Below are 25825 nucleotides of genomic sequence, written 5' to 3' on the forward strand. Positions count from 1 at the left end.
CAGACCTTCAGAGGGTTCTGACAATGATGTCTTCATTGAATATGATCATGGCTGAAGCTTTAGTTCCTGTTTGCTCTGTAATGTGGTGCCAAGATCTTGGCCTTTAGCAGTTCCCAGAAACCCTGGAAACATTACTTGTTTGTTTGTGAGTATAAGCTTCAAAATGGTTTTGCATCTACAACAAACTCTGAGGAGAAACAAAAGCAGTGGGATCGCTTACTGGGTTGGGAGTTTTTCTTTACGTAGCCACAGGATTTGGAGTCAGAAGAATAGAATTTTAGTTAATACTCTTCATTGGTGCATTTCGAACTATACCAGAATGAAAAGAATTTACTGTTGCAGAATCCATTTGTTTCAAGTTTGGTACTATTCTTCCACTTCTCTCTCCCCCACCCCCAATCTTTAAATTCTGAGGGACCTTGGTGGGAGCTATGATTAAGGGCTCACACTGTTTCACACTTATGGTATACATGTAAAAACCATCCTGTGCACCCGAGTCTGATGACTTAAAAAACTCAGCAAACCAGAAGATAACCCTAATAATCAGGATGAGCTTTACGTAAACTCCATAAAAGCTAATACGTTAACATGGACAGAAAAAAAAAACCCTAATTCCTAATTGAACATTTCATATCATATATTAGCAATTGATTTTTATCTGGGCTGTACAATTAAGAAGAAAAGCATCTAACAAAATGGGTCCTTTGAAAAAACAAAGGAAAGAAGAAAGTTAGCATCCAGGACCAGGCATACTTTCCATCTGAGAGAAGGGCTGAGGGAGGTTTGTCCGAGAACATGGAAGCCACAATCCCCTTTTCCACTTGCCCTCCGGGGTGCGTGCCAGCCTGGGGTTGGGCAGCAGGGCACTGCAGCATGTGGAGAGACAGACAGTTTTGCTGGCTCCCACTTACTCCTCAGGCCAAAGTCCAGGCAGAAGCTGGCCTTGTGGGGTTCCTGTCGTTCAGCCAACCCCTGGCACTCCGGGGACACTGTTAGAATAAAGCTGGCCAAACCCTGCGTGAGAAGTCACCTCCTTTACATTCTCTTCCTGTCGGGGAGTTAAACTAAAGGAAACTCCTTCTGTCAGATTTTATGGTCTTTGTGCACTAGCCAAGGAGAGCAAGAGAAAAAGAGAAATAAAGTCACTTGTTTAACTATACACAATAGAAAGGAAAGAAATCTTCAAAGTATTTGATCTGGGAACAAAGCCCAATGTTCCCAGATCTCAGCTCAGTTTGCTATTCTTTTTTTTTTTTTAACTTACTGATGATTAAAAAAAAGTAATTATAGTCCTTTTTGCTTTGGGCCAACATCACTGACAAGAGAGGAGAGGGAGAGGGAGAGGGAGAGGGAGAGGGAGAGGGAGAAGGAGAGGGAGAGGGAGAGGGAGAGGGAGAAGGAGAGGGAGAGGGAGAGGGAGAGGGAGAAAGAGAGAGAGAGAGAGAGAGAGAGAGAGAGAGAGAGAAGTTCCAAGCCCCAATTGTACAAAGAGAACAACCTGTGCGCCATTTGACAACTGCCAACACACAACATATTCAGATATACAGTGCCACAGGACAGATATCAAATTAAGAGCAGATATTCTCAAAAGAGGTGTTCATTTGCCACTTTTAAAACCACTCATAGGAAATACTACTTTTTCTAAAGCTCCTCTGACATCATGTGTCTATGGGCGCTCAGATGAATAGTCCCACCATAGAGTTAAAATGTTCGGGAACAAACACCATCCTCGAGATCCGCATGTGATCTCTCTCCGTACTGATAGATGATGCATTGCTAGGAGATATTTATTTGAATTTATTGTAGTTTGAAGAAGGAAAGCAGGAATCATAATCTGACATAATTTCTTTCTGCTGGCTAAGCTTCAGACAATTTATCAGTGCTCCCTGAAATTTTACACCACACTGAACTCCAACAGGTTTTTGTTTTAAGGTGCACCAGGTTTGGGGTTCTTCCCTGTGGAGAAGTTACTTTCAAGTCAGTGAAAGTTCTTGGCCCACGATTAAAAGTCTTTGCCAATTAGTACTCAACAACTTCAATTCATTTTTTCCCTGGTTCAAGATGAGTAGGAGCCTAATAAGGCTGTGATAAAAGGGCAAAAGGCACTGAGAGCCAAAAGCGGATTAATGAGCTCCTCCGTTTATTTGTCTTCCTAACAGCTGAACTGTTACAACTATTGACACTCTTCAAAAGGTTCCGCTCTGAACCCTGTCCAGGCACTGCAGGCTCCAATGGACATCTTCAAACCCGCAGAATGGAGGGGCAAGAGCTTCCCCTGTGTGATGCCAAAACCAACAAAGCCCCATGGATCAGGTAATGAAACTTCAGCTTTTCCCCCTTTGAGATTTATTTACTGGCAGCTGACAAGGGGCAAATTCAGCTCGAATTGTGCAGTCAAGGCCCTGTCAAGCTTTTAGAGGCACCCTTGTCTTGAAGCACCTTCATGACTGGCATTTCACTCAAAAGCCCTCGGCACTGGTCCTTAACAGCTTATGACATCACAAAGGACACTCCAGACAGATGCCTACATGGCATCCTGCAGCATTTTAAAAGAGAATTAGTGGTTTTAATTATGGTCGTCGTATGAAAGGGAACCATGCAAGCTCCACAGGAGACCTTTGATCAGACCCTTTTGCTAGTACAATGCCACGGAACTGTGACTATTCCTGGTAAGGGGCCTTTTCTTGCTGAATGACTCACCAGTGATCTTTGAATGCAGACAAGCTTCGAGCCCTCCCTCTTCATTAGTGAGCATTTCTATACAGGGGCCTATATAGTGCTTGGCGTCTAGGAGCTATACAATTGGGGAGAAAGAATCGCTACAGATTCGGGCCTCTACTTAGGAAGTGCTGAAGGACTCTGAGTGACTTTATTCATTAAAACAGGTTGCTATTAATTAACTGTCATAATAAAATAAAGAACTATTATTTGCATTTCTTACTATGTTCTCTTTAGTAATATGTATAAAAGATGCTTGTAACAGAATTGAATTTTTTGAACTACTTCCCCAGGCTCCCCCAGGTGCCCCCCTTCACTTTATTTTTTTTTTCACGTTTTGGCAGCTGGAGTCTATTAATTATTGGGCCCTGATTTATGAGGTAAAGAAGAAGTGTAACATAAATATAAAATTAAGGAGACGCTAAATCCTTTTATACTGGCCAGCTATGCAACTGAAAACATACTAACACAAGTTTGTTTCAGTTTTTAGTGATTTCAAAGAATTATCTAAGACAATAGAACTCCAACTTAAAAAAAAATTCTGGCTGGTATTTATTTAGCTTGAAGTATAAGATTATGTAACAACCACATCTACTTTAAAAAAAAAGCATTCTGACTTGCAGTGTACCACGATTTGATCTTTTTTTCCTTTAAATAAAAAAAATGACCTCATCTCTGGGAAGAAGAGTTTTCAGCTTCGAAATTAGTTTTATTTTTAAGGCTTTAACCTTTAAAACCCACCCCAACACGCAGGGCCAGACTGATGGTGGATTGTGTCAGTCCCTGAAAAACAATTCATTCTTCTTAGAATCTGGCCAAGCACATTCGCTTGATGAAGCATGTGGACGTAGGAATATTTTCTTAGTCAGTCTCACTGTAATACAAATTTGGTCACATGGAAAAAACAGAATTTGCATAAAGAACACATCTCAGTCACCAGTGTTCCACCCCCCTCCCCCTGCTGTGCCAGGTAAGATACTCATGTCTTTGTTTTACACACATTATCTTTTCTTGGAGGAAGAACTTTGGGACTTGGGCATTTTGGAAGCTGAACACTGAGCAGGTTTTTCACATTTTGCTGTCTCAGGCATTTTTCATATTTCTCAGACTCTGCAGTTCTTTTCTTAGGTGCTTTAGAGCCACCAAAATGTCAGCCAGCTGTGGATCATTCTGAGCTCTCTGGGTGTAGAGACGAAAATGTCTGATGGTTTCCGATAACAAAACTTCTGGTGTGGCACGGCTTTCCCCAAGGTGCAGCATCCGCTCGCAGGCGATGGCATAGTTCTTGTGCCAATTCACAGGGTGCTGCCTTTGTGAAGAGACAAGTTCCTTATAAAGCTGGAAGAATGCAAAAAAGTTGCAGGCCACTGTTACCTCTTGACTTTTTTTTCCCCCTCAATGTAACAGAAAACACAGAGGAAGAGGGGTAATAACATGTATGTGAGCACACAGACACACACAGACACACAGACACACACAGACACACACACACAGACACACACACACACACACACACACTCCAAGCAGCCAACAGTAGAAATCTAATCGTTGCTAGGCCATGCAGAAAATTCAAGGATGTTGCTGTAATTATGACAGTAGCAGGAGGCAAATGTGCTTCCTCTGAAACTGCTTCTGGGTTTTCTCGGCAGCTGCAGAGGACCCCTAAGACATACTGTGTCAGTACAAAATGGTCTTCCTCCAGAAAGATGTTCTGGGAAAGGGATTTAGTTCTAATTCACAGAAAGCTATTTACTCAACAGGCAGGAAGGCTGAAACTCTAAATTTAGCTGTAGGAGAAAAAAAAAATAGCTTTCTTTAGAAAACTGCATGGAAAACGAAACTTGAAGGGATTTAAATTTTGTCTCATATTTTCACATAAATGTCTCTCTACATTAAAAACAACAGTAGTAAGAGTAGCAACAAAATAGAGGTTCTGAAAATCCCATCATCAATGAAGCTGGGTGGAACAGAGCTTTGGGGACTCCTGAAAGGGACACACTTAAAATCATCACAGGAGCCCAGGATTACAATTTTGGTCAGCTAAAGCTGCTCGCAAGACTTGGGGTTTTTGTTTTTCGACATCAGAAACTAGTCACTGGACAGTTAGGATTTGAGATACTGGGCTTTTTTCAAAAGGGGAAAATATTCAAATTAAATCAATGAAGAAGTGGTCACCAATATGCAAAACTGAATATTAAGCTTTTTATTATGCTGATTGGGGAATTTCATAGCCTTACTGGGAACTGTCATATTAGAGTCAGTTCTATTGGAAATTGTGACTCCACAGTTGGCAAGGACGCGTTCCCCAGGGATCATGCTCTTTGAGTCACCACTGCATCCATACCCGTTGTTCAATGGAAGGGACCTCACTGGCATCCCTGCGGCTCCTTCTACTCCAGAGCAAAAAGCTGTCTACCCCATCTAGCCTATGAGAATCCCCCAGAAAAAAGTAACACAACCCAGGTTTGTTATGAAAATCGGGTTAGTAATAACCATGAGTCTTCAAGATGCTTTCTGAAGCCAATCCTCCCCTTGGTTTCCTTCATTCCATAAATGGCAATCACCAGGCATTTTCTTTTCATTTTGGGGCCATGCCTTACTCCATGCTTTGTGCTTAAGGGATCACTCCTGGCAGGGCTTGGGGAACTATCTATGGTGTCAGGGATCAAGCCCTGGTGAATAAACTCAAGGCAAGTGCCTTACTTGCTGTACTATCTCTTCAGCTTTGGGGCAATTTTCATACACATCAAAGCTATCCAGCCAGTCTCCTGTCCTTTATTGTCTCAGTGGAATAGTCCAAGTTTCTCTCCCTTTCCCGTTAGCCTTCTTCCTTTCTCCATCTCTCCACTTTGCCTCCACCAGAGCTTCCTTAGGGCACAAAAGGACAGGCACAGGGCATGCTGCCTAGCACAAAGAAGGTGCCTGGACAATGCCAGGTGCTTCATTTCCCGAAGGTTCAAACCCCCACTGAGTTGGGAGTTCAAATGGACGTTGACTCTTTAGAACACAGGTGCGCTCCTGACCTTTCTGCTCCAGACTTGGGCATTAGAATGGCCAGAACCCCCTGTCACTGACTCGTCAGCATTCCAGTCTAGCTGAGTTAGCCACATACTGTAAAGAGAAGTGGTTATTTCTCACCATGGGGAGTCCTATTTCCTCCTCTGCCTGTATTACTGGGCCCTGAGTCTACTTACTGAAAACATAGTCAATTTACCAAGAGTTTCCTAAGGATAAAAGGGATTGACCACCCTCGTACTACCTCCAAACTCAGTAGCATCGCTAGAACCTGATTTTCTGAGTGGGATAATAGAAATACTAACAAAAATACCCTTTACACCTAACAACAACATCCTTGAAAATTCAGCCCTGGTCTCGCTGACACACACCTGGGAGACTGAATGAGACACCTGCAGGCTGTGCTAGAGTGACCAGGACTCACAGGGACTCCACATTCAGGAGTTAGGAGCTGCCTCACACTGAGCAGGCTAGTGAGAAAAGTCTGAAACATCTGTTAAGTCTCAGTTTTCTTCTCCTTAGTCTTGGTTTTTCAAAGAAGCTCAGAATATCAGAGGTAAGTAGGACAGGAGGGGAACAGGAATGAGAGATGATCTCTAAGTTTATTTTATTTTTTTGTTCTGGGCCACACCCGGTGATGCTCAGGGGTTACTCCTGGCTCTGCACTCAGAAATCACTCCTGGCAGTGCTTGGGGAACCATATGTAATGCCAGGAATAGAGCCCATATAGGCTCCATGCAAGGCAAATGCTCTACCTGCTGCACCATTATTCCGGCCTGGATCTCTTAAGTTTAAAGCCTGCTTTTTTACTTTAAAGGGAAGCTTTGAGGCCTAGGAAGGTCACCGAGTCAGGAATAGGGCCTTAAATCTGGGCTGTCAGAGGCTGCTCTTACAAAGATGCGCCAGTAGGCACTTGGCTGTGCCATCCTGGGCTTCCCACGTGTGCCCCTCAATGCCTCAGCTGCTGCCCCGTGTCTGACCTGCTCCTCTTCATCCTTCAAGCTGACTCAGTGACATCTCCCCAGAAAACCTCCATGGCACCTCTGCCACTGCTTCCACCACCCACAAGGTCCAACTGAACTCAGCACTCATTCTTCTAGCTCCCTCTCGAGCCTTCTCCTCTGAGAGCTGGAAAGAGGCTTTTCTCCACCAGGCGAGCTGGCACAGATGGGGCACTCAGAAAATACTGGGCATGGCACAATAAACAGATCACAAGAAAATTTCAGAGGTAAAGCAGCTCATCCTTGGCTATTTTGACATTTCACCTCCTAACAACAGCCCCGAAAGAGCAGAAGCCCCCTGCACTGTCCAACCACTCGGCTCATGGCTCTGTTTTCCTGGATCCTGGCTGGGCTACTGCTGCTTCTGTGTCCGGAGCCCAGACTATCTCTGATGTGCCTGAGAAGCCCAGGGCTGGAAGTCACAGAAATGCGGGGAGTACAACCATGGCGATTCTCTCCCCTGTCTGTCCTCAGCCTGTCTGAGAGGACAGTGACAGAACCCTGGGTGTCTGGGTGTTTAGAAGGCTGGGTTGACTTCTGTGAGCACAGAAGATAGAGTCAGTCTCTGGAAACTTCGCCTTTTCTCATGAAATCTCAATCACAGCAAGGGTAGAGGGCTCAGACTTGGGCAGAGAGAACAGCCTGCCAGATTGGTTTGTGGCTTCAAATGCTCCCATTTGCTGTGATGACACATCATCAGAAATGTTGTGGCTTGGAAAATGAGCACTGGTGGAGGGATGGGTGTTTGATCAATGTACAATTGAAACCCAAGCACAAAAATTTGTAAATCTACAACTGTACCTCATGGTGTTTCACTAACAAAAATTTAAAAAAAATGTAAATGACAGAGAATGGGCACTGGTGGAGGGATGGGTACTGGATCATTGTATAACTGAAACTCAAGCACAAAAATTTGTAAGTCTCCAACTGTACCGCACGATGATTCACTAACAAAAATTAAAAAAAAAAGAAATGTTGTGGCTTAAAACAACATAATAGTGGAGGCTGGAGAGATGGTACAGGAGGGAAGGGACTCGCATGGCGTCAACCTGAGTTCATTCCCTGCATATGGTCCTCCTGAATCCTTCCAGGAGTGATCAAAAAACCCCAGAACGAAACAACCACAAACCTATAGCATACATTAATTATCTTATTCTTCTGGAGGTCACGAAGTCATGGCACCTGATCCTATGAAACTAGCAGAATTCTGCATCTCCAGAAAGTTCCTGAATCTATCCTGGCCCTTTCCAGCTCCCTTAACTGAGGCTCCTTCCCCCTATCTCCCAGACCAGTATCTTCGGCAGCTTCTCTCTGATCTCTCCTTGTCATGATGATTCCTGACTCCCCATTTGCCCTGACAAGGAACCCTGTGATATTAACTTATGTAGATTATTCAAGATAAAAGTCCCTGTCAGGAGATTCTTGACTTAATCACACCCAAAGGTCCCCTTTGCCATGTCCTTATATATCCAGGTCTTCAATATTAGGACACAGACATCCTTAGGAGCAGCTGTTACTTTGCCAACCACAGTTGACAACACATTAGAGGCTATTTGTGTACCATGTGCACCACACATTAGATACATAAAGGAATTTTTTCACAGTCCTACTTTATAATACTCAATAAAACCAAAAAGAAAAAAGTCCCTTTCCTTTGCCAATCCCCCCTTCTCTCTAACCAAGTCATTACCACCATCCCAAACAAATCTATTCGTGTGTATATGAAGCATAACCTACGTTATATGCATGAGTGTAGAATTCAGCTTTTACAGTCACAGGCATGTTAGCAGATTCTGCCAAGCTAAAGATGAAGAAGGGGGTTTTCATCCTGGCACGGAGACAGAAGGAATTAAAATTAAAATCACATCCATACCAAGTCCTTTACTATGTCATTTTCACCCTCACATTCATAGAAGTTTATGCAAAACCAAAAGCAACACCTCTTTCCCGCCTCAGCCAAGACACTGCATTATCCATTGATGGCCAAATCTTTTAGCAAGAACCTTGTGCATATTTCCACTCTTCTATATCATGTGTGATCATGCATGTATGTCACCATAATGCAGGAGCAGCTGGGAAGCGGAGGCCTTGCCAAGTTTGTCAGCATGTTCCTGAATGATCTCAGTGTAAATGCTCTTGCCATGTCTGACCAGTTCTTCAAAGGTGGCTGGACCCTCTGACCACATGAGCTTATCCCTACTTGTACTGAACACACAATTAAATTGATACCTGATTGGATAATGAGCAACTTTCTTCTATTACATGATCTCCTGTAGCTTTCCCACATTCAACCACAGTGAAGAACTGTACAAACACACTGATCAAACTTTTTGACCAGTGCTTCAAAGCAAGTATCTACCCCTATAACTTGATCTAGGGATAAGACTGATAGCTTGAACTGCACAGCCTTCAAAACACTACTACCTCATACTTAGTTTTGTGATTGCTATTCTGGAGCTGACTTTTTCAGTTTTCTAAGAGCCTCTTTATAATCACATAAGTCCTTATGTCTCTTCATGTAAGTATGGGTCCTTACATAAAGGGGGACACAGAGGGGGGATTGGTACATTATTGAGGAAGGAAGGACTTCCGCTGTACCTGCAACCCATGTTTGTGTCATTCAAACCACTTACAAGCCTACTTAGACCAAAGCTGGTTAGTGTTAGGTACTTGGATTGTTTAAAAAGAATGACAGAACACCATGAAGTGACCCCCCGCATGAACAACAGGAAAACTTTAGCATTTAGCATGTGAACTTTCAAATTTTGGAGCCTCATGAGGAGGAGCTGTGCAGTTTTAATGCAAGTGGTGTCTCTGTCAGTGTGGTATCAGAGTCTAGGAAGTATTCAATAAGGGATGAAAGCATGAACGGCTACATTACATGTAGATACGGGGCCATCATCGACTATGAATCGCTCAGTGATACTCCCACAGGCTGAGCCACATCAGGACAGCACAGACCCAACGAGCACCCCTGGGTGACACAGGCGCCTGTTTTGGGCTCTCATTAGCAGCACTGTGGCCTTGACAAGCCACGGCTCACCCCGGCTCGTTCTTTGGTAAAATGGGATGATCCTAACTTCTCATAGGAGGGTGTGAGGATGAAAGGGGACCATATGTGTACAATGATCACCAGTATCTCAAACAAAATAATGGCTCACAAATGTTATTTTCTGTCTCACCATTCACTCTCCTCCCCACTCCCCAAATGAAAGCATCACAGGCTCTTTCCCTGGTTTACTAAAAACCAGAGTGCCAACCCCAAAATGTAGACTCAGTCACCTTGCTTGCCACATCTCTTCATTGGCCACAGATTCCCAAGAAGACGAAGCAAACCTAGAATTACAAGAAAACAGTGACATTTTTCTGTTTAGGAGTCAGGAGGGGGCGGACAGGGAGGGCTTCCTGGCTTCCATACAATCACATGACCCGTGTTTTATTAGGCCAATAACAGATCTTGAAGTACTGAAAACAAAACAATTATTCTCCTGGAAATGTGCCACCACTGGGAATTTGGCAAATGTGTTTTTAATTTATATTTTTGCAGTGTTAGGGCACAAACCTCGTCCTTCTGACAGGCCAGAGATGCACTCAACCACAGCGTCACATCCCTGCCTCATGATACATGTGTCTAGCATGATCAATGGAGAGGCTGGAGACATCTGGAGTCTGCTGTTATTACAAACTCAGATGGCACTAGAGTGGGGTGAGACCTGGGTCACTCTGTGGACACAGGTACTACCAGCCAGTGAATATAAATCCAGGGCCAAGGGGGAACAGATGGGAAGGGCAGGCTGGCTTCCACACAGGGTGGGAGTGAAGAGGCAGCTCTAAGAATGCTGTCACAATCCAATACACCAACTTCTTCCCCCTTGTGAATAGAATCTCCCTTACAGGTCTGTTGGGACTGAATGGAGACCAAGAATGGTGTATGTATGTGTGTGTGTGTGTGTGTGTGTGTGTGTGTGTGTGTGTGTGTGTGTGTGTGCATGCCTGCTGCTGTGAGCTGTCAGGAGAGCTGGTGATATTCTATCTCTCCCTCATGACAGGGATGGGATGGGTATTACAGAACCATTATCCAGCTCTGTTGTGGCACAGCTTTGTGGTTCGTTTACTCCTATCAGTTGAAAAGAGCTTGTGGCATCCTCCCACACCCTTGTGCCCCCAACCCCCACACTCCATACCCTGTGGGTTAGCCTGCTGTTCTTGAATTATCAGCAGTAGGTTATTTAATCTTTAAATGGTTTGTGGGGACTAGGGAGATGGCTCAAAGGGCCATGGCACTTGCTTTGCAAACAGGAATCCAGGGTTCAGTCCCAGGTACTCTGTGGTCCCCTGAGTACCACAGATATGTGGTCCCCAAAACATAAACAGTGTTCACAAGTTATTATTTTGTTTTTGGGGCCATACGTGGCAATGATCAGGACTAACTCCAGGCTCTGTGCTCAGGAATCACTAAGGGTTTGGGATCCATGTGCGGTGCTGGGGACTGAATCAGGATCAGCTATGAGTAGGCAAGCAAGCACTTTACCTACTCTACCCTCTGGCCCTTAAATATGTACATAATTTTAAAAAACACGCCATGGAGGCAATAACTCACTGTTTATATGGGAGAAGGTCAACTCTTACGTGAAAAGGCTCTGAGGAGAACCAGCCATGCCCCAAAGTCTGTAACTAGACTGAGGACAAACTGGGTAGGAAAAGTTTCTCAGGAGACTTTCCTTCCTCCGGACCACTCACCTGCCACTCTTGAGGAATAAGAAAGAGGGTAAGTTTCTGCACGAGTGGAAACTTTCCTGGGTAACAGAGGGCTTTCCAAGCTCCACTGCAACCAGTGAGTCCCTTTGTGTTGAGAGTGAGAAACAGGTTGGGGAATAGCTACAGGGAAGGGTGGAAGAGGATGATGCTGGTGCTGGACCACTGCGGTGTCCACTCTACCAGGCCTTGCTTTCCTGTCCCCTCCTCACTGCTCTTCAGACATAAGGGCAGGAAAGCCATCATTTTCTTCTCCATTTATAATACTTGATGGGCAACCAGTAACAACATGAACAATTCATAAAGAAAAAGAACAAAATTGAAAGGCATTTTAAAATTTTGTGACATATTTAAGGCACAAAAATCTTCTCTGATGGGGCTGGAGCGATAGTACAGTGGGTAGGGTGTTTACCTTGCTGCATGCAGCCAATCCAGGTTAGATTCCCAGCATCCCATATGGTCCCCTGAGCACCGCCAGAAGTAATTACTGAGTACAAAGCCAGGAGTAACCTCTGTGCATTGCTGGGTGTGACCCAAAAAGCAAAAACAGAGAAACAAACAAAAAACAACCTTCTCTGATGCGCAGAACAGTTCTTCTTACCTTCCATACTCTTCAGTCCAGTTATAGATATTTCTTGTAAGTTTTATCCATTTCTCAGGATGGAACACATTCTCCAAAGGAACAAATTTGTCACAAGAACCCCATGGCCAGAGTGAATATTTCTTCTTCCAAGTTGGGTCACCTTCATGAATTCCTATACAAACAAAGGTTTCTTTTCTATTAAGAGAAAACAAAATGTTTTTGACTTCAAGGTAAATAAATAGAAAAATCTCTCTGAGCAATCTAGTAACATTTTGCAGACAGGTTCTACATCTCTGAATTAACTCTGAATTCCACATAACATCATCTATAGCTAACCCACAATATCTACTGAATCAAAATAATTTGATTTGAAGGGTTTTTAGAAACTTCAAGTCCCACAGAAATTTTTAATGGAATGGTTTAGACAAGTCTGATTCAACAGCATTAAAAATTTAATAAACCAGTTCTCATGTGTAGTATCTGTCTTAATAGGCATCTCTAAGTAGGAAAAAAAAAGGCATATACTGAGAAATTACTTAGGGTACAAAAACTTTCCTCTACATTGAAACAAGGCACTTCTGACTAGGATTTTCCCTGCCATTTATGATCACCAGGACTTGGGGGAAATTACTTCACTAGTTGTGCCAGTCTCTGCATCTGTGAACTGGGTGTCACTCTCAGAGCTGTTTAAGATGAAATGCAGCTTCTGATGCTTGGAACTGAGTGTGATTTCTAGGACAGATGAAGCGAAAACATGCTGCCTTGCCTCTCTGGCTGCAGGCAACTAGGATTTCCAGCAAGACTAGAGGGAACAACTATTGCAGACTCTGAAGAGGACAAGCTAAAAATCAGATGGGGGCAGAAAAATCAGAATTCTCAGTTCCACCAAATCATTTCCCCCTTCCCCTTTTACTTGGCCCGGACAGAAAAGAACTTTGGCACCCAGAAGTGCAAGCCAAATGAGGACAAAAAAGAGGTCTCAGGAAAGCCCTCTTTCAATGCTTGTTTGTTTATTTGTTTATTTGCCCCTGGGGAGTAAGAAAGGGATCTGCTGAGGGTTGGCGGGGACTGAGAGGCTCTCCTGGATTTCCCCCTGGTATCAAGAGGTCATACTGGGTGGCCACAGAGGCAAGCAGCAAAATAAAGGTCCTCCTCAACACCAGGACAAAAGCTTAGCATGGTACTATTATCAGTTTTCTAATCATTGAATTAATAGCCATCACTCAACTAAAATTTTAAAGTTAAAAACTCCCCCTTCCCGCTGTATCCCTACTCCCAGTGGAGCTGGTTTCTACAACCATGAAGGAAGAGACACATCTTAATCAGAAGAGCTGTGTTGTAGGCCCCTAGGGCAAAGAAAGCCCCATGGTTCTCTGTCTCTTTGCACCCCCACAGTGGTCCCAAGAGTAGACATGGCCACTGGCATGGCTGTGGCAGAAGGAGAAAAGAAATTCCAAATTGGTAGGCTAGAGAGTCAGAAAGGAGGGCTCCGTGACCTGCAAAGTCCCGGGGTGAACCGGGAGAAAAGAGAGATCAAGAGAGCAACCTCAATATATATCATAGTGTTCACTCACCAATTTTGAGAGGGGTGAAGAAGGGAAGGGTGAGCGCACAAACCCATAAAGTTGTGGATAAACAACATGAATAACAGGCTCATCTCTCAGCTCAGCACAGATGAAGCGGACTCAAAAGAAAACTTGAAATAAGTCATAAACTTGAAATGTCATAGGACAGACCATGACCTTGATCCTGGGCTGGCTACTGGGTACAACTCAGTTCAGACACATGGCAAGTACTTTGGAAACAAGAACAATATTGGAACCAGTGGAGAGAAGGCAGCAGTGTGAGATTAACCTTAAGTTTTCTACATTTCTCTTGAACTGGTAAAATATTAAATCTAGGTAAACTGTGAAAACATTAAGTATGTATGTAGACCCCCAATCCCTAATCTACCACTAAGATTTTTCTTTTTGTTTTGTTTTTTGGGTCATACCTAGTGATGCACAGGGGTTACTCCTGGCTCTGCACTCAGGAATTACTCTTGGCAGTGCTCAGGGGACCATATAGGGTGCTGGGAATCAAACTCGGGTCGGACACATGCAAGGCAAAAATGCCCTACCCACTGTGCTCCAGCCTCAAGATTTTTTTTTTTTACCAAGACACAGGATAAAATCTCAATAAATAATTTAAAATTATTTATTTTAAATAATATCAGTGTATTGAGGATCAATGTAGGAATTCCAAGCTCCTCCCCTGCAAGCAAACAGTCCCCAATGTTCATGTGGGCCAAGCCTCACTCCAGCAGTTCTGCTCTCTGAGCTCTCTGGGGCTGCCAGGAGTTTCTGGTCAAATTCCAGTTAGGTTTGTGGAAGCACCACAAGAGGGTCTGACCTCTGGTAAGCACCTCATCTAAAAAGATAGGCAGGTACCCTGGCTGGGAAATGTGAGCACTGGTGAGCATGCGTAGCAGCACAGTCACCCATGGTGAGCACTTTAACTAAACAAGTGAGCACTGCAGCTAGGAATGTGTGTGACTGTCAGTCACTGCAGTAACAACATCAAGAGCAACAATAGGTAGGGGTGAGTAAGTTTTTCAAAAAGAGAATAAGAGGCAAATAATAAAATAGTAGATATGTGCCCATGCTTATCGATAATTGAATTAGCATGGTTATTTTAAATATACAACGAAAAGAGAGACATTGTCAGAGTGAATAATAAAACAAGATCTAAATATATGCTGTCTACAAGAAAACCAATTGAGATGATTAAAAGCAAAAGGATAAAAAAGATATACCACGAAAATACTAATCAGATTGAAGTTAATTAAAAATGAGAGAATTTTTCAGTAAATACAGAAAAAGTTATAAGTACAATTCTATAAAGAATGAACAATATTTTAACAGATTAATACAATTTGATAACTATATGACAAAAACCTTGTCCTATACTATGCCCTTATAAAATTTAACTCAAAACGAATAACAGATTTAAAATGTAAAACATAAAATTATAAAATTTTACATGAAAACATGCAAAAATATTTGTGAGTGAGCATTAGAAAAGATGTATTTTTGTTTTGTTTTGTCTTGGGACCATATTTAATGGTGCTCAGGGGTTACTCCTGGCTCTGTACTCAGGAATTACTCCTGGTGGTACTTGCAGGGCTGGGAGACTATCTGGGATGCTGGGGATCAAAGCCTGGTCAGTTGATAACAAAGCAAGCCCCCTACCTGCTATACTATCTCTTTGACTCGGGAAAATGTTTTCAGATATTATGCATAAAAGGAGAAATGCCAAGCCTGAAGAGATAGCTCCATGAGTTGAACACGTGGTCTGCATGCTGAAAGCTTGAATGCAATTCATGGCACCACCTGGTTCCCAAAACACTTCAAAGGGAAATCCCCTAGCACAGGGCCAGGAGTAGCCCCAAACTGTGGCAAAGTAAGGCTGAAGCAGAAAAAAAAAAATTCACAATAAAAGAAGGAAAAAATTCCAACTGTATTTCATCAAAATAGAAAATGTTTTAAAGTTATAAATGTTTCCTCTTGCTGAGGATCTCAGACCAGGAAGGGGGTCAAGGTCACATATTCCCCCCCTCCCTTGGGGCGCCAGGAACAATGATTATAGGCTGCCCTATTGCCAAAATATTATGCTTCTGTAATCTCTTGATGTCGATTCTACAAGTAGAGCAAGTGAGATCCCATGTGTGAGACTCCTGCAAAGCCACTCTCCCCCCATTTTTCCTTATAAATTACATATTTTACACAGGATTTGCATGTAAAATATATGAAGAACTCCCAAGAGCTCGGGAGATGGCTTAAAGAACTGGATCAAATACTTAGCAAGTGGGAACACTGGGCTTGATCCCCAGCACTGTAGGATTTCCGCCCTCTACAACCCCTCCCCGCAAAAAACAGTTCCAATACTGGCTGATTCTCACACACACAAAAATAGAACAAAAAAGTGACTTTCAAAGCTCAACAGAAAGAAAACAAAGAATCCAATCTTTCCAATTCAATATCCAATATATTTCTAAGCGTGAAAAACACAGTCAGACACAAACCTATAGATGAGTGTCTATAGCAGCTCTATTCACAGATGTCCCCGCATAGAAATGACCCAAATGTCCTTCAGCAAATGAATGGAAAAAGTATGGCACTCCAGATGAAAGGATACTACCCGACAATAAAAAGAGATGAACTATTGATTAACCCAACTATTTAGATGGATCCTAAAGGCATTTTGTTATGTAAAATATATCAGTATCACGAGGTAATATAATCTATAAATCCACTGAATGGCACTCCGGAAAAAGTAAAGCTACAGAAGAATTGGAGAAGAGATGAGTGATTATGAGGATTAGGGATCTGCAGTCAGTATTAGACATGAGCCAGTAATTCCACTCTATTTATTTATATGAAGAATATGGAAACACTGAATCAAAATGATATAGAAACTCCTCTGTACACTGTAGTACAATAAGTAATAAGAAAAAATTCTAGTGCCTGATAACAGATGTCTGCATAAAACAGACATATATACATACATATATATGTATATATGTGGTCATATATACATACATATATATGTATATATACATATACATATATATATATATATACACACACACACAATGGTTTACCACTCAGTCATAAGAGTTTGCCATTTGCAAAAATCAAAAATGAACTTTAAGCTCACAAATGAATATTGGAAAAGAGTAACACACTATAGAGATGTCTCCCCACCTTATGTCGGGCTGATATTATCTGGGCATCTTGGAGTGGGGCAAGTGTGTCCCTCTACCTGTTCCAAAAGAACCCCGGCCACAAACCTCCAGAACCTAATCACTGCCATGCTCACAGCCAACCTTCATAGGCTCACTCCAAGCCTCCCATGCATGAGATTGAATCCATTGAAAACACTGTGTGGGACTTGTGACTGAAATCTCCAGGCTTCTGGACTTAGGAATGGGCCCCCTCTACCATCTCCCTGCACTTCCGCTTTCCTGGCAGTCACACCCACGAACTGTCTCTGGGTGCCATTTAAGTGCATTAATGGCCATGATCCAGAGACCCACAAATGAATCTCAGAAGAGATTAACACACCGCAGAGATGCCTCCGTACCACCCAAATCATCATCCAGTTAAAAAAAATATTAACTCTAGTTCTAGAATCCTATGGAAAAATTTTAGAATTCCAGGAGTATGCAGTCTTTTCCACAGCCATGTGACATCTCATACTCTATGCCACTGAAATACCAAGAGTAACATACCACAATTGATAGAGTGTAAGGTAGAAGACAACCAATCTTGATAAAAAATGTATATGTACATAAATATGTATGTATATTAGTAGACAAGACTCAAACTTTAACATGTTAATCATCTCTAACATAAGGGCATGATGGCTCCAAGATGAGATACAACAATTTTCACACACTTTCCTCTAAGAAAACCTTTTTGGATCACTATTAGTCAATTACTCATACCAAGCAATACAAAATAAACTATTTAGCATCTGCCTTTGGGGCAGGCTTGGGTAGTGGTGGGAAAATTTGAAATAATAGTGGTGGGAAGGTATAACAGTGGTGGGGTTGGTGTTGAAATATTGAATGTAATCAATTACTGTGAACAATACTTTGAAAATAAAATTTAAAAAAAATTAAAAAAAGAGAATGAACTTTAAGGGGATTGTTCTATGTTAAATAATTCAGAAGAAATTAGTGATATCACTCATTTGTGAGATATAAAGAAACAAGCAAATGAACAAAGCAAACAAAAAATTCTTAGATTTTAACAACGGAATGATTACAGAGAGATGGTGTGGGGGTGGGGGGCGGGGCGTAGGTAGGTGGAAAAAATAGAGGGGATTTTATAGTTGGTGGTGAAATGAGGACTGGACTTCTGGTGGAGAGTGTGATGAATCTAGTTACTGAGTTGAGAAACCATACATTGGTAACTTAAACAGTGTTGTAAAGTAATATCTCAATTGAAAAAATGAATGGGGGAGTCAGAGAGATTGTACAGCAGGTAAGGCACCTCCTTTACATGCAGCCAACCTGGGTTCAATCCCTGGCACCACATATGAACTCCTGAGCACCACCAAGAACCGTCCCTGAGCACAGAGCCAGAAGAAAGCCCTGAGCACAGCTGACTATTACCCTAAAAACAAAACCAAAGGATGAGATCCTGAAATGATGGTGGTAGACTAGACTGATCTTTTTAGTCTTGTCTGTTTTGATTAGTTTCAATGAGCAACATACAATAAACTCATGAGGCAGGTTTCATCTGTGGCTATAGGGCAAAGCCATTCAGGATCTGGGTCCACCACCTCTCCGTATGACCCCTCTCACCCTGCCACCTAAGTACTGGGTTCCGTACACAGCAAGACACCAGTTACCCCTGAGTCCAGCAGGAAGCAGCTGCTTCCCCTCTTCTTGGAAAACTGCTTACCATTTAGGACCCTGTCATTTCCTCCACACCAATGTTATCACATTAACTAGATACTGTAATTTGTCTGTTCAATGTGTGAGGCATCATCTGAAGCCCTCTCTGAAATATAGTAGCAGAAATCATGCCCACATATCTGTAGCCAATAGGCAGTATATTCTGGACACCTGGCAGTTAATAAATGTTGAGTGAATGCTCCAGACAGAATTCATTATTTCTTCATCCATGCTTCTAGAAAAAAGTAGTACTTTATACTGTCAATTGAATCACTCATTCAGTAAATGCATTAAACATTTAGCACTAAAATATATTAAATCTTTATTGTGTCTCAGTAAAGTGGAGAGTTTTTGCTAATGGAAAGTTTATTCTGTCATATTATGACGACTAGTAGTGAATGTACATACATTTTACAACTATATTGTGGTCTACTTGAATCCGAAACAGTTTTACGTTAGTGCCAGGGTCCAGAATTACTAACAAACTGGAATATAGTAGACTCAATAAAAAATTGTGAGGTTGAATTAAATAAAATTCACCCAAAAAAGGGCATCTTATCTGGAGAAGTTAATGGTTCTTACTATTTTATTCCAAAATGGCACAACCAAATGTTACTCTTCCACCACACATTATATCTATCCTTTTGTAAGATTTCATGAGCACAGAAAATGTCATGTTCTGAACACAGAAAGTACCTCATTACTATGTTCCCAGTAAGCGATAATTTAATTTTGGAATTTCCAAAGAATTTCTGAAGTACTGCTTATAAGTACTGCTTAAAAATTAAGAAATAAGGTTTTTTTTTTTTTAAATGTAGGAGTACTGCTCTTTATTCAGCCACTGATTAGGCTGACTGAATTGTGCATGAATTCTACCTTACTTTTTTTCCCCCATTTTTTATAATTTTATTTATTTAATCACTGTGAGAGCAGTTACAAAGCTTTTGGGTTTAAGTCTTGGTCATACAATGAAACACCCGTATCTTCACCAGTGCCCATTCTCCACCTCCCAAAACCCCTGTATATCCCCATCCCACACCCTCCCCCTACCTGTGGGGCAGATGATTTCCAAATTACTCTCTCTCTACTTTGATTATATTCAATATTTTGACACCACACCCACCATTATTATTTGGGATTTTACCCCAACACTCAGATCTGCCAAAAAGGCAACAGTAAGACTATTTGTTTTCCATTGCTGGTTATGAATAACATATGTCGCGTGGTTGCAGTTGTGGTCGTGTGATTTTGAAATTCCGAAATTTTAACAAATCTGGAAGAAATTCTTGCCAGAACTTGCTGGGTTCCGAGATTTGTTCCTGAGTATCTAGGATCATGGCAATTAAGTAACTTGATCAGGAGCCAGAGAGGCTGTTTGTGGGTGGCGACTTGAGGTCTCGTTGGAACGGGGAGGGAAGGACTGGCTCCACCCCCATCCTGTGAGGCCCCACGTATCTAGTCACTGCGGGCCCAAACCTGACTGTCCAGTGGCCTCTGGAGGATGGTGGCCACTGGGCCGCCAGGAGGATCAGGCCAAGACACAAAACCTATTCCCACTTGGGATGGCCTAGCACTGGTAGCATACTGCAGGGACCGGACTCATTTCTGCCAAGAGTTGTTGGGTTTTGAGATTTGTTTCTGAGTCTCTGGGATCATGGCCGTTAAGCAGTTCAATCAGGAACCAGAAAGGCCATGCCTCAAATTATATAGCTGAGTCGGAGGTGGTTTGTGGGTGTGTCTCCCACATACATAATTTTTGGCCATTTGTTTTCTTGCTAAACTTTGCCCCAAGTTTTTGGGGTCTGTCCAAAGGCACAGCAGCAATTCTGGGGGTATCTGAAAGTCTGAAGGTGCCATCAGGCTGCTGATGCACTCACCTCACAGGTACAGATTGACCTGCTGGCGGCACCATACTCCCACTGAAATAAGGTTTTCTTCTTTATACTCTGGACAGTCCTAAGCATTTCATAGACAGGAGAAATGTTCAGCAATGTACCATTGAAGTAGTTATTTAGTCTTGACCTTAACTATGAATGAATTTATGTTTCAAGTGTAGAATCCAGCATTCTCACGTTATCTCAGCCATCATAGCCATAGGTGTTTTTCTTATTTATAAAAATGTCTTATTTCTTATTATAAAACTCCTTAAGCTATTTTTACATAGTGATTATTCCTGGAAAACATTTGCTTTCCACTTTAAAGAGTGCCACAGTGTTGATCAGGGGGAAACGATAATTGCTTGCGATCCATCTGCAACGGTTTCAAGTAGGCAGGCACATCCCCATTTTCTCTGAATTGCACTAAGATCTTATTTGCTATTCTTGTTAATCTGTCTTTATTTTTTCTTTACCCAGAACAATAACATTTATTTCTGTCTGGCCTCATTTATGCACAGATATGCAATTTAATTACAAAGATAATCTCACAAGTGACAGGGAAATAGGTGTAGAAAATTGGTCTTTTGGATGAAGCACAGCTGTACATAAACAATTTTAGAAAAGCTTAAGACTTTAGAAAAGCTATTATAGGAAAAGAATGCTTACTGTTTATTTATTTCAAGAAAATGATCAAGATTAAATGTGACCATCCCACCAGGTAATATTCCTTCGACAGGATTCCACCGGTTCCCAGGAAAGTTGACACCTGGTAAATGCTTTGCCATCTTAGGTAAATACCACTCATAAGTCATCATCTGTCAGAAAAATAATATAAAAATAAAAATAATATAATAAAAATTATACAATGTCAAGCTTTTAGTGAATTTCTTTGAAAAGAACCAAGCTTATCAAATATAATAACTAAATTATACGTAAAATTATTAAATATATAATTGACTATATATGTAGCTATATGTAAATATGTGTATATATGTATATATACATGCACACACACAAATATATAGTTTGATCAAGGTACATGGCTCAACTTCTCTATGATTTAAGCTTTGGGTTTCATCTCCTAAGCTCTGACAATTATAGAATACCCCAGTTTCCTGTTACTTTCATGCATCTGAAGAATTACTCAGAATGTCCTTCTTCCTTTACTATACCCAGAACTTGTGTATTCAAGCTTCATAATCTGCTTACATATCCCTTCTTCTGGGATGGCCTCCTGGCTTTCCGCAGTGAGAATGTTATGCTCCTACAGCACTTTGCAGGACCCATAGATACAGTGTTAGCTGATTTCTTCCTAGACTGCCAGCTCCTAGAGAGAGGGGACTGTGTGTTCCCATCTCTGGGCCTTAGCACTCAGCAAATCGTCTAGTATAGAACAGTGCTCACATTAAGTTCGCTGAGGTTAAAATGTCTTTGATAACATTATAGGCAAAATATAGAAATGTCATTATTCTCCTCATGCATTAAAATAATAGTAGTTTGTCTTTAAAGAAGAAGATATAACCCCTTACCCTGAAATACTCCTTTTGATTATCTTGCCCTCAAAGTTCGAAACTCTTTTATTGCTGAGGATGTAGCTCAGAGATTCTAAAAGTATTTGCCTTGCACATATGAAATTCTGGGATCTTAGCATATTGGAACCCTGGGCTTGATCCTTGGCACCACATAAGTCCCTGAATAGCACTGGGAGCAAAACCATACTGCAGTGCTGCCCAGAGAGTGCCCCGGTGACTCTAAGCACAGAGCACTCCTAGGTATGGCTACAAATTAACAACAACTGAAAGAAAACCTTTTGGGTTATTTGAATTTATTAGAATCATTAAATTCATTATATATCCTTGCATAGTATTCTGGTTAAATGAAAATCATTACTATAGAATATTCTTAACATTTGGATATCATTGTTTGAATAACGATGCTTAATTTTAATCTAGGTATATATTATAATTACCCCCGAAATATTTCCTGAGTTAAATTTTGTTACCTAATAGTTTTAGTATTTGGAGGTCATAACATTCTATATCCAACGTATGATATGATCTTTTGATGTCTTATTTAACAAATGGTGCTGGGAAAAACATGCAAAACGAATTAACTCAGACCCCTTTCTAACACCATGCACAAAAGTCACAACAAAATCAATAAAGACTTTGATATTACACCCTAATGGTTGCGGCATTAAATCTAGTTGCATCATCAATGACAGTATCAATGCAATTAGCCATGCTACCAGAATAAACAAATGAGACTACATCAAATGTAGAAACTTCTACACCACAAAAGGGGCAATGGCAGAGGGAAGCGGACACTCTGGTGGAGGGTGTGGTGCTGAAATGTTGTATGCATGAAACCTTTCCATTAACATTATTGTAAACCACAGTGCCTAAAATAAAATACATTTCAAACAAAAAGAAATGCTATGGAAGATGATTACACAAGAGGCTTCCATTATGCTGGTATTTATTTGAGAGCTGGATGGTGGGTACACAGATACTAGTTATTTACTGTGGCTCTTTTGTTTGGGTGGGTGACAACACCTGGGGGTCACCCCTGAATCTTTGCTCAGGGGTAACTCTTGGTGTTATTAAAGGGACCAAATGTGGTGCCAGGATCTAACTGGGGTCAGCTGCCTATAAGGCAAGTGCCTTAATCCGTGCACCATCTCTCAGGCCCTCAAGTCTCAAATGTTTTGTGAAATAAAATGTAGAGGTAATATATATTCCTTCTAAAAAATTAAAACATTTAAATATAAATAAAACTATGTGTGGGGGATCTGGGTGGAGGATGCTCAGCCCCTATTTGAGCATGCTTGGAGATCTCAGCCCCGGGACCTGCATGCCTTTGTTCCTCTGCCAGTACCTTCAGGCGTGTGGAGAGCAGTCTCAGCATGGTTGTGGATGGTTCTGGAGGTCTTCGGCTGCCGGGGCTCTGCTTGGGGCAGGGAGGGAAACTCAACCCGCCCCCCTTCAAGGGGCCCCGGTGAGGACAGCCAGGCGCGGGGGGAGGGGGGCAGGAGATTCTGCCACCAGGGGTCACACCCACCAACTGTCCTCCCCCCGCCCCCCACCCCCGCCACCATGTAATCCTATCAATGGCCAAGACCCAGAGACTATAAAACCCACCCCACCTCCTGGAAGAGAACAGCGCAGAATCTCCTGGCCCCGCACCTGGCTGTCCTCGCCAGAGCGAGTTAAAATAGAAGAAAGTGGCATATATTCTTCCTAAGAGTGATCATAAAAAGTGTACCCATTCATTATTTAAAAACAGCTTTAAATGTTTTTAAATTACCACTATCACTATATTCTAAGAGTATATTTCATATACTTACTTCCTGATCCACTAAAGAAACATCTGGCCTCAGCCCCTCACAATAATGCAGGTAACGGAGAGAATTTCCTGGAAGATCTCCTCTGAGTAAGATAATTGCATCACGAGGCATAGAAGCAAGAAGATTCTTTGCAAATTTATCGATCACATAGTTGGTTCTTTGGTCACAAATGCTAAGTAAAAATAAGAAAAGCATTAAACAACAACATATTGCTACATTAAGAATGGACTTATTTTCTAATCCATTCCTTTTTTTTTTTTCCTTTTTGGGTCACACCCAGCAATGCTCAGGGGTTTACTCCTGGCTTTTCACTCAGGAATTACTCCTGCCAGTGCTCAGGGGATCATATAGGATGCCGGGAATCGAATCCGGGTCGGCCGTGTGCCAGGCAAACGTCCTACTTGTTGTGCTATCACTCCGGCCCCTCCATTCCTTTCTTATAACACAATCTACATTTAGTGTTTCATACTGTTCAAATTTATAGCTTCTAAGAAGATGTATGTATTTGAAAGAGGTTGCTATTACCTGTTTTAAAAAAAACTAATCATGCAATTGAAAAAATAGATGTGCTGATATACTTCTGGAATTCACATCCATTTCTAGAAAAAGGGAATTAGTTTATATTCGATTAAATCCCTTTTTTTTAAATCTGGCTTTTTTTAAAAAAATCTGAAAGTATGCTCAACTTCACTAAAAATACTAAGATTTATGACTCAATTAGGAATTTATGGTAATTTCACGTTCATGTATTTAGTCCAAAGGAATGTTCAAAATTGTGAAAGGAGGAGAAGCCCTAAGCTCGATTCCCAGTATTGCTGGCCTTGACACTCCCATACCTAAAATATGGGGCAAGCATTCAAAAAAGAAATCTACCATTTTTTGACATAGGTTTGACATTTATATGATTCTTGCATGCAAAGCTCATCCTTTCCACCTTTTCCTGAATGAAAAGGGAAGAAACAGATTGAGTTGTTTGCTTCTCTCTGGGCATTGCAAAGTGATTGACACCAGCAGCCGTCCTGTTTTCCAATCATGAACTCCCTCCCTTCCTCCCTTCCCTAGCAGTACTCAGGGCTTACTCCTGACTCTGCTCAGGGATCACTCCTGGCAGGACTTGTGGAATCAAATGAGGTGCTGCAGATTTAGCCCTGGTTGGCTGCATACAGGCACAGGGGTTACTCCTGGCTCTGCACTCAGGAATTACTCCTGGTGGTGCTCAGGTGACCATATGGGATGCTGGGAATCGAACCTGGGTCAGCCGTGTGCAAGGCAAATGCCCTACCCGCTGTGCTCTCTCTCCAGCCCCTCACCCCCTGATCTTTTTAGGTGCCTGTGCTATTGCTCCAGACCCTGAACTGTACCTTCTAACTTCAGAGAAAAATGGCATGAAAGCTTTCCATGGTAGGGAGTGTGGTGTTTGTGTGGAGAAGGTTATAAGAGAGCAAAAGCACTAAAATATGGAACAAGCAACATTCTTCCTAATATCATTAGGTCTGTTACATATGACAATATTCAGAAACACAGCCTAAAGTTGAATCACTAGGTTAGACACAGAAAGCAAACAAATATTTTTAGGGCTAGAAAATTAGCCTTGCCTTTACAAAGGATGCCACTGGGGATGTGGCTCAGTGGCAGAACATCAGGTACCTCAAAATTAAAAACAAAAAACAAACCCCAAATCACACAGTTAAAAACAACAAAAAAAAAGCACAGATGCAATGGTTTCCTACCATCTAAGAAAGCTGAATTTTATTTATTTCATTTATATGGCCAAGGAAAAGATTCCAAACAAAGTAAAATCACTTGGCAGTGCAGACATCCCTGGAGGAAGCTCTGACTGAAGCAGACACATGCTGACATTTAAAGAGATGGGATGAGTCAGAAAAAGAGGGACAGATATAGAATGACTGCATTCATTTGTGGGATATTAAAAAAAAAAAGGCGTGAGACTAATATCCAAAGTTAGGGGAAGCAAGGGCCCTGGAGGACTGGTCAATGTTTGGAAGCTTGCCACAAGATTGTGTGTGTGTGTGTGTGTGTGTGTGTGTGTGTGTGTGTGTGTGTGGTAGTGGGGGCAGCAGTGGG

General features: G+C 41.9%; 1 protein-coding gene across 1 annotated transcript in view; it reads right to left on the minus strand.

Moving 5' to 3' along the window:
- Positions 1 to 3434: 3434 nt before the first annotated feature.
- The window catches only part of TMEM260 (transmembrane protein 260), an 82512-nt gene continuing 60121 nt past the window's right edge, over positions 3435 to 25825 (minus strand). Inside the window, 6 exon segments of the mRNA XM_056133572.1 lie at positions 3435 to 4056; positions 8472 to 8562; positions 10017 to 10070; positions 12091 to 12267; positions 21061 to 21209; positions 23741 to 23912. Of these exon segments, the coding sequence (XP_055989547.1) occupies positions 3802 to 4056; positions 8472 to 8562; positions 10017 to 10070; positions 12091 to 12267; positions 21061 to 21209; positions 23741 to 23912 (898 nt within the window). The 3' untranslated portion in view covers positions 3435 to 3801.

This window comes from Sorex fumeus, unplaced genomic scaffold (assembly GCF_029834395.1).
Source record: "Sorex fumeus unplaced genomic scaffold, SorFum_2.1 ptg000098l, whole genome shotgun sequence".
Classification (NCBI taxonomy): Eukaryota; Metazoa; Chordata; class Mammalia; order Eulipotyphla; family Soricidae; genus Sorex; species Sorex fumeus.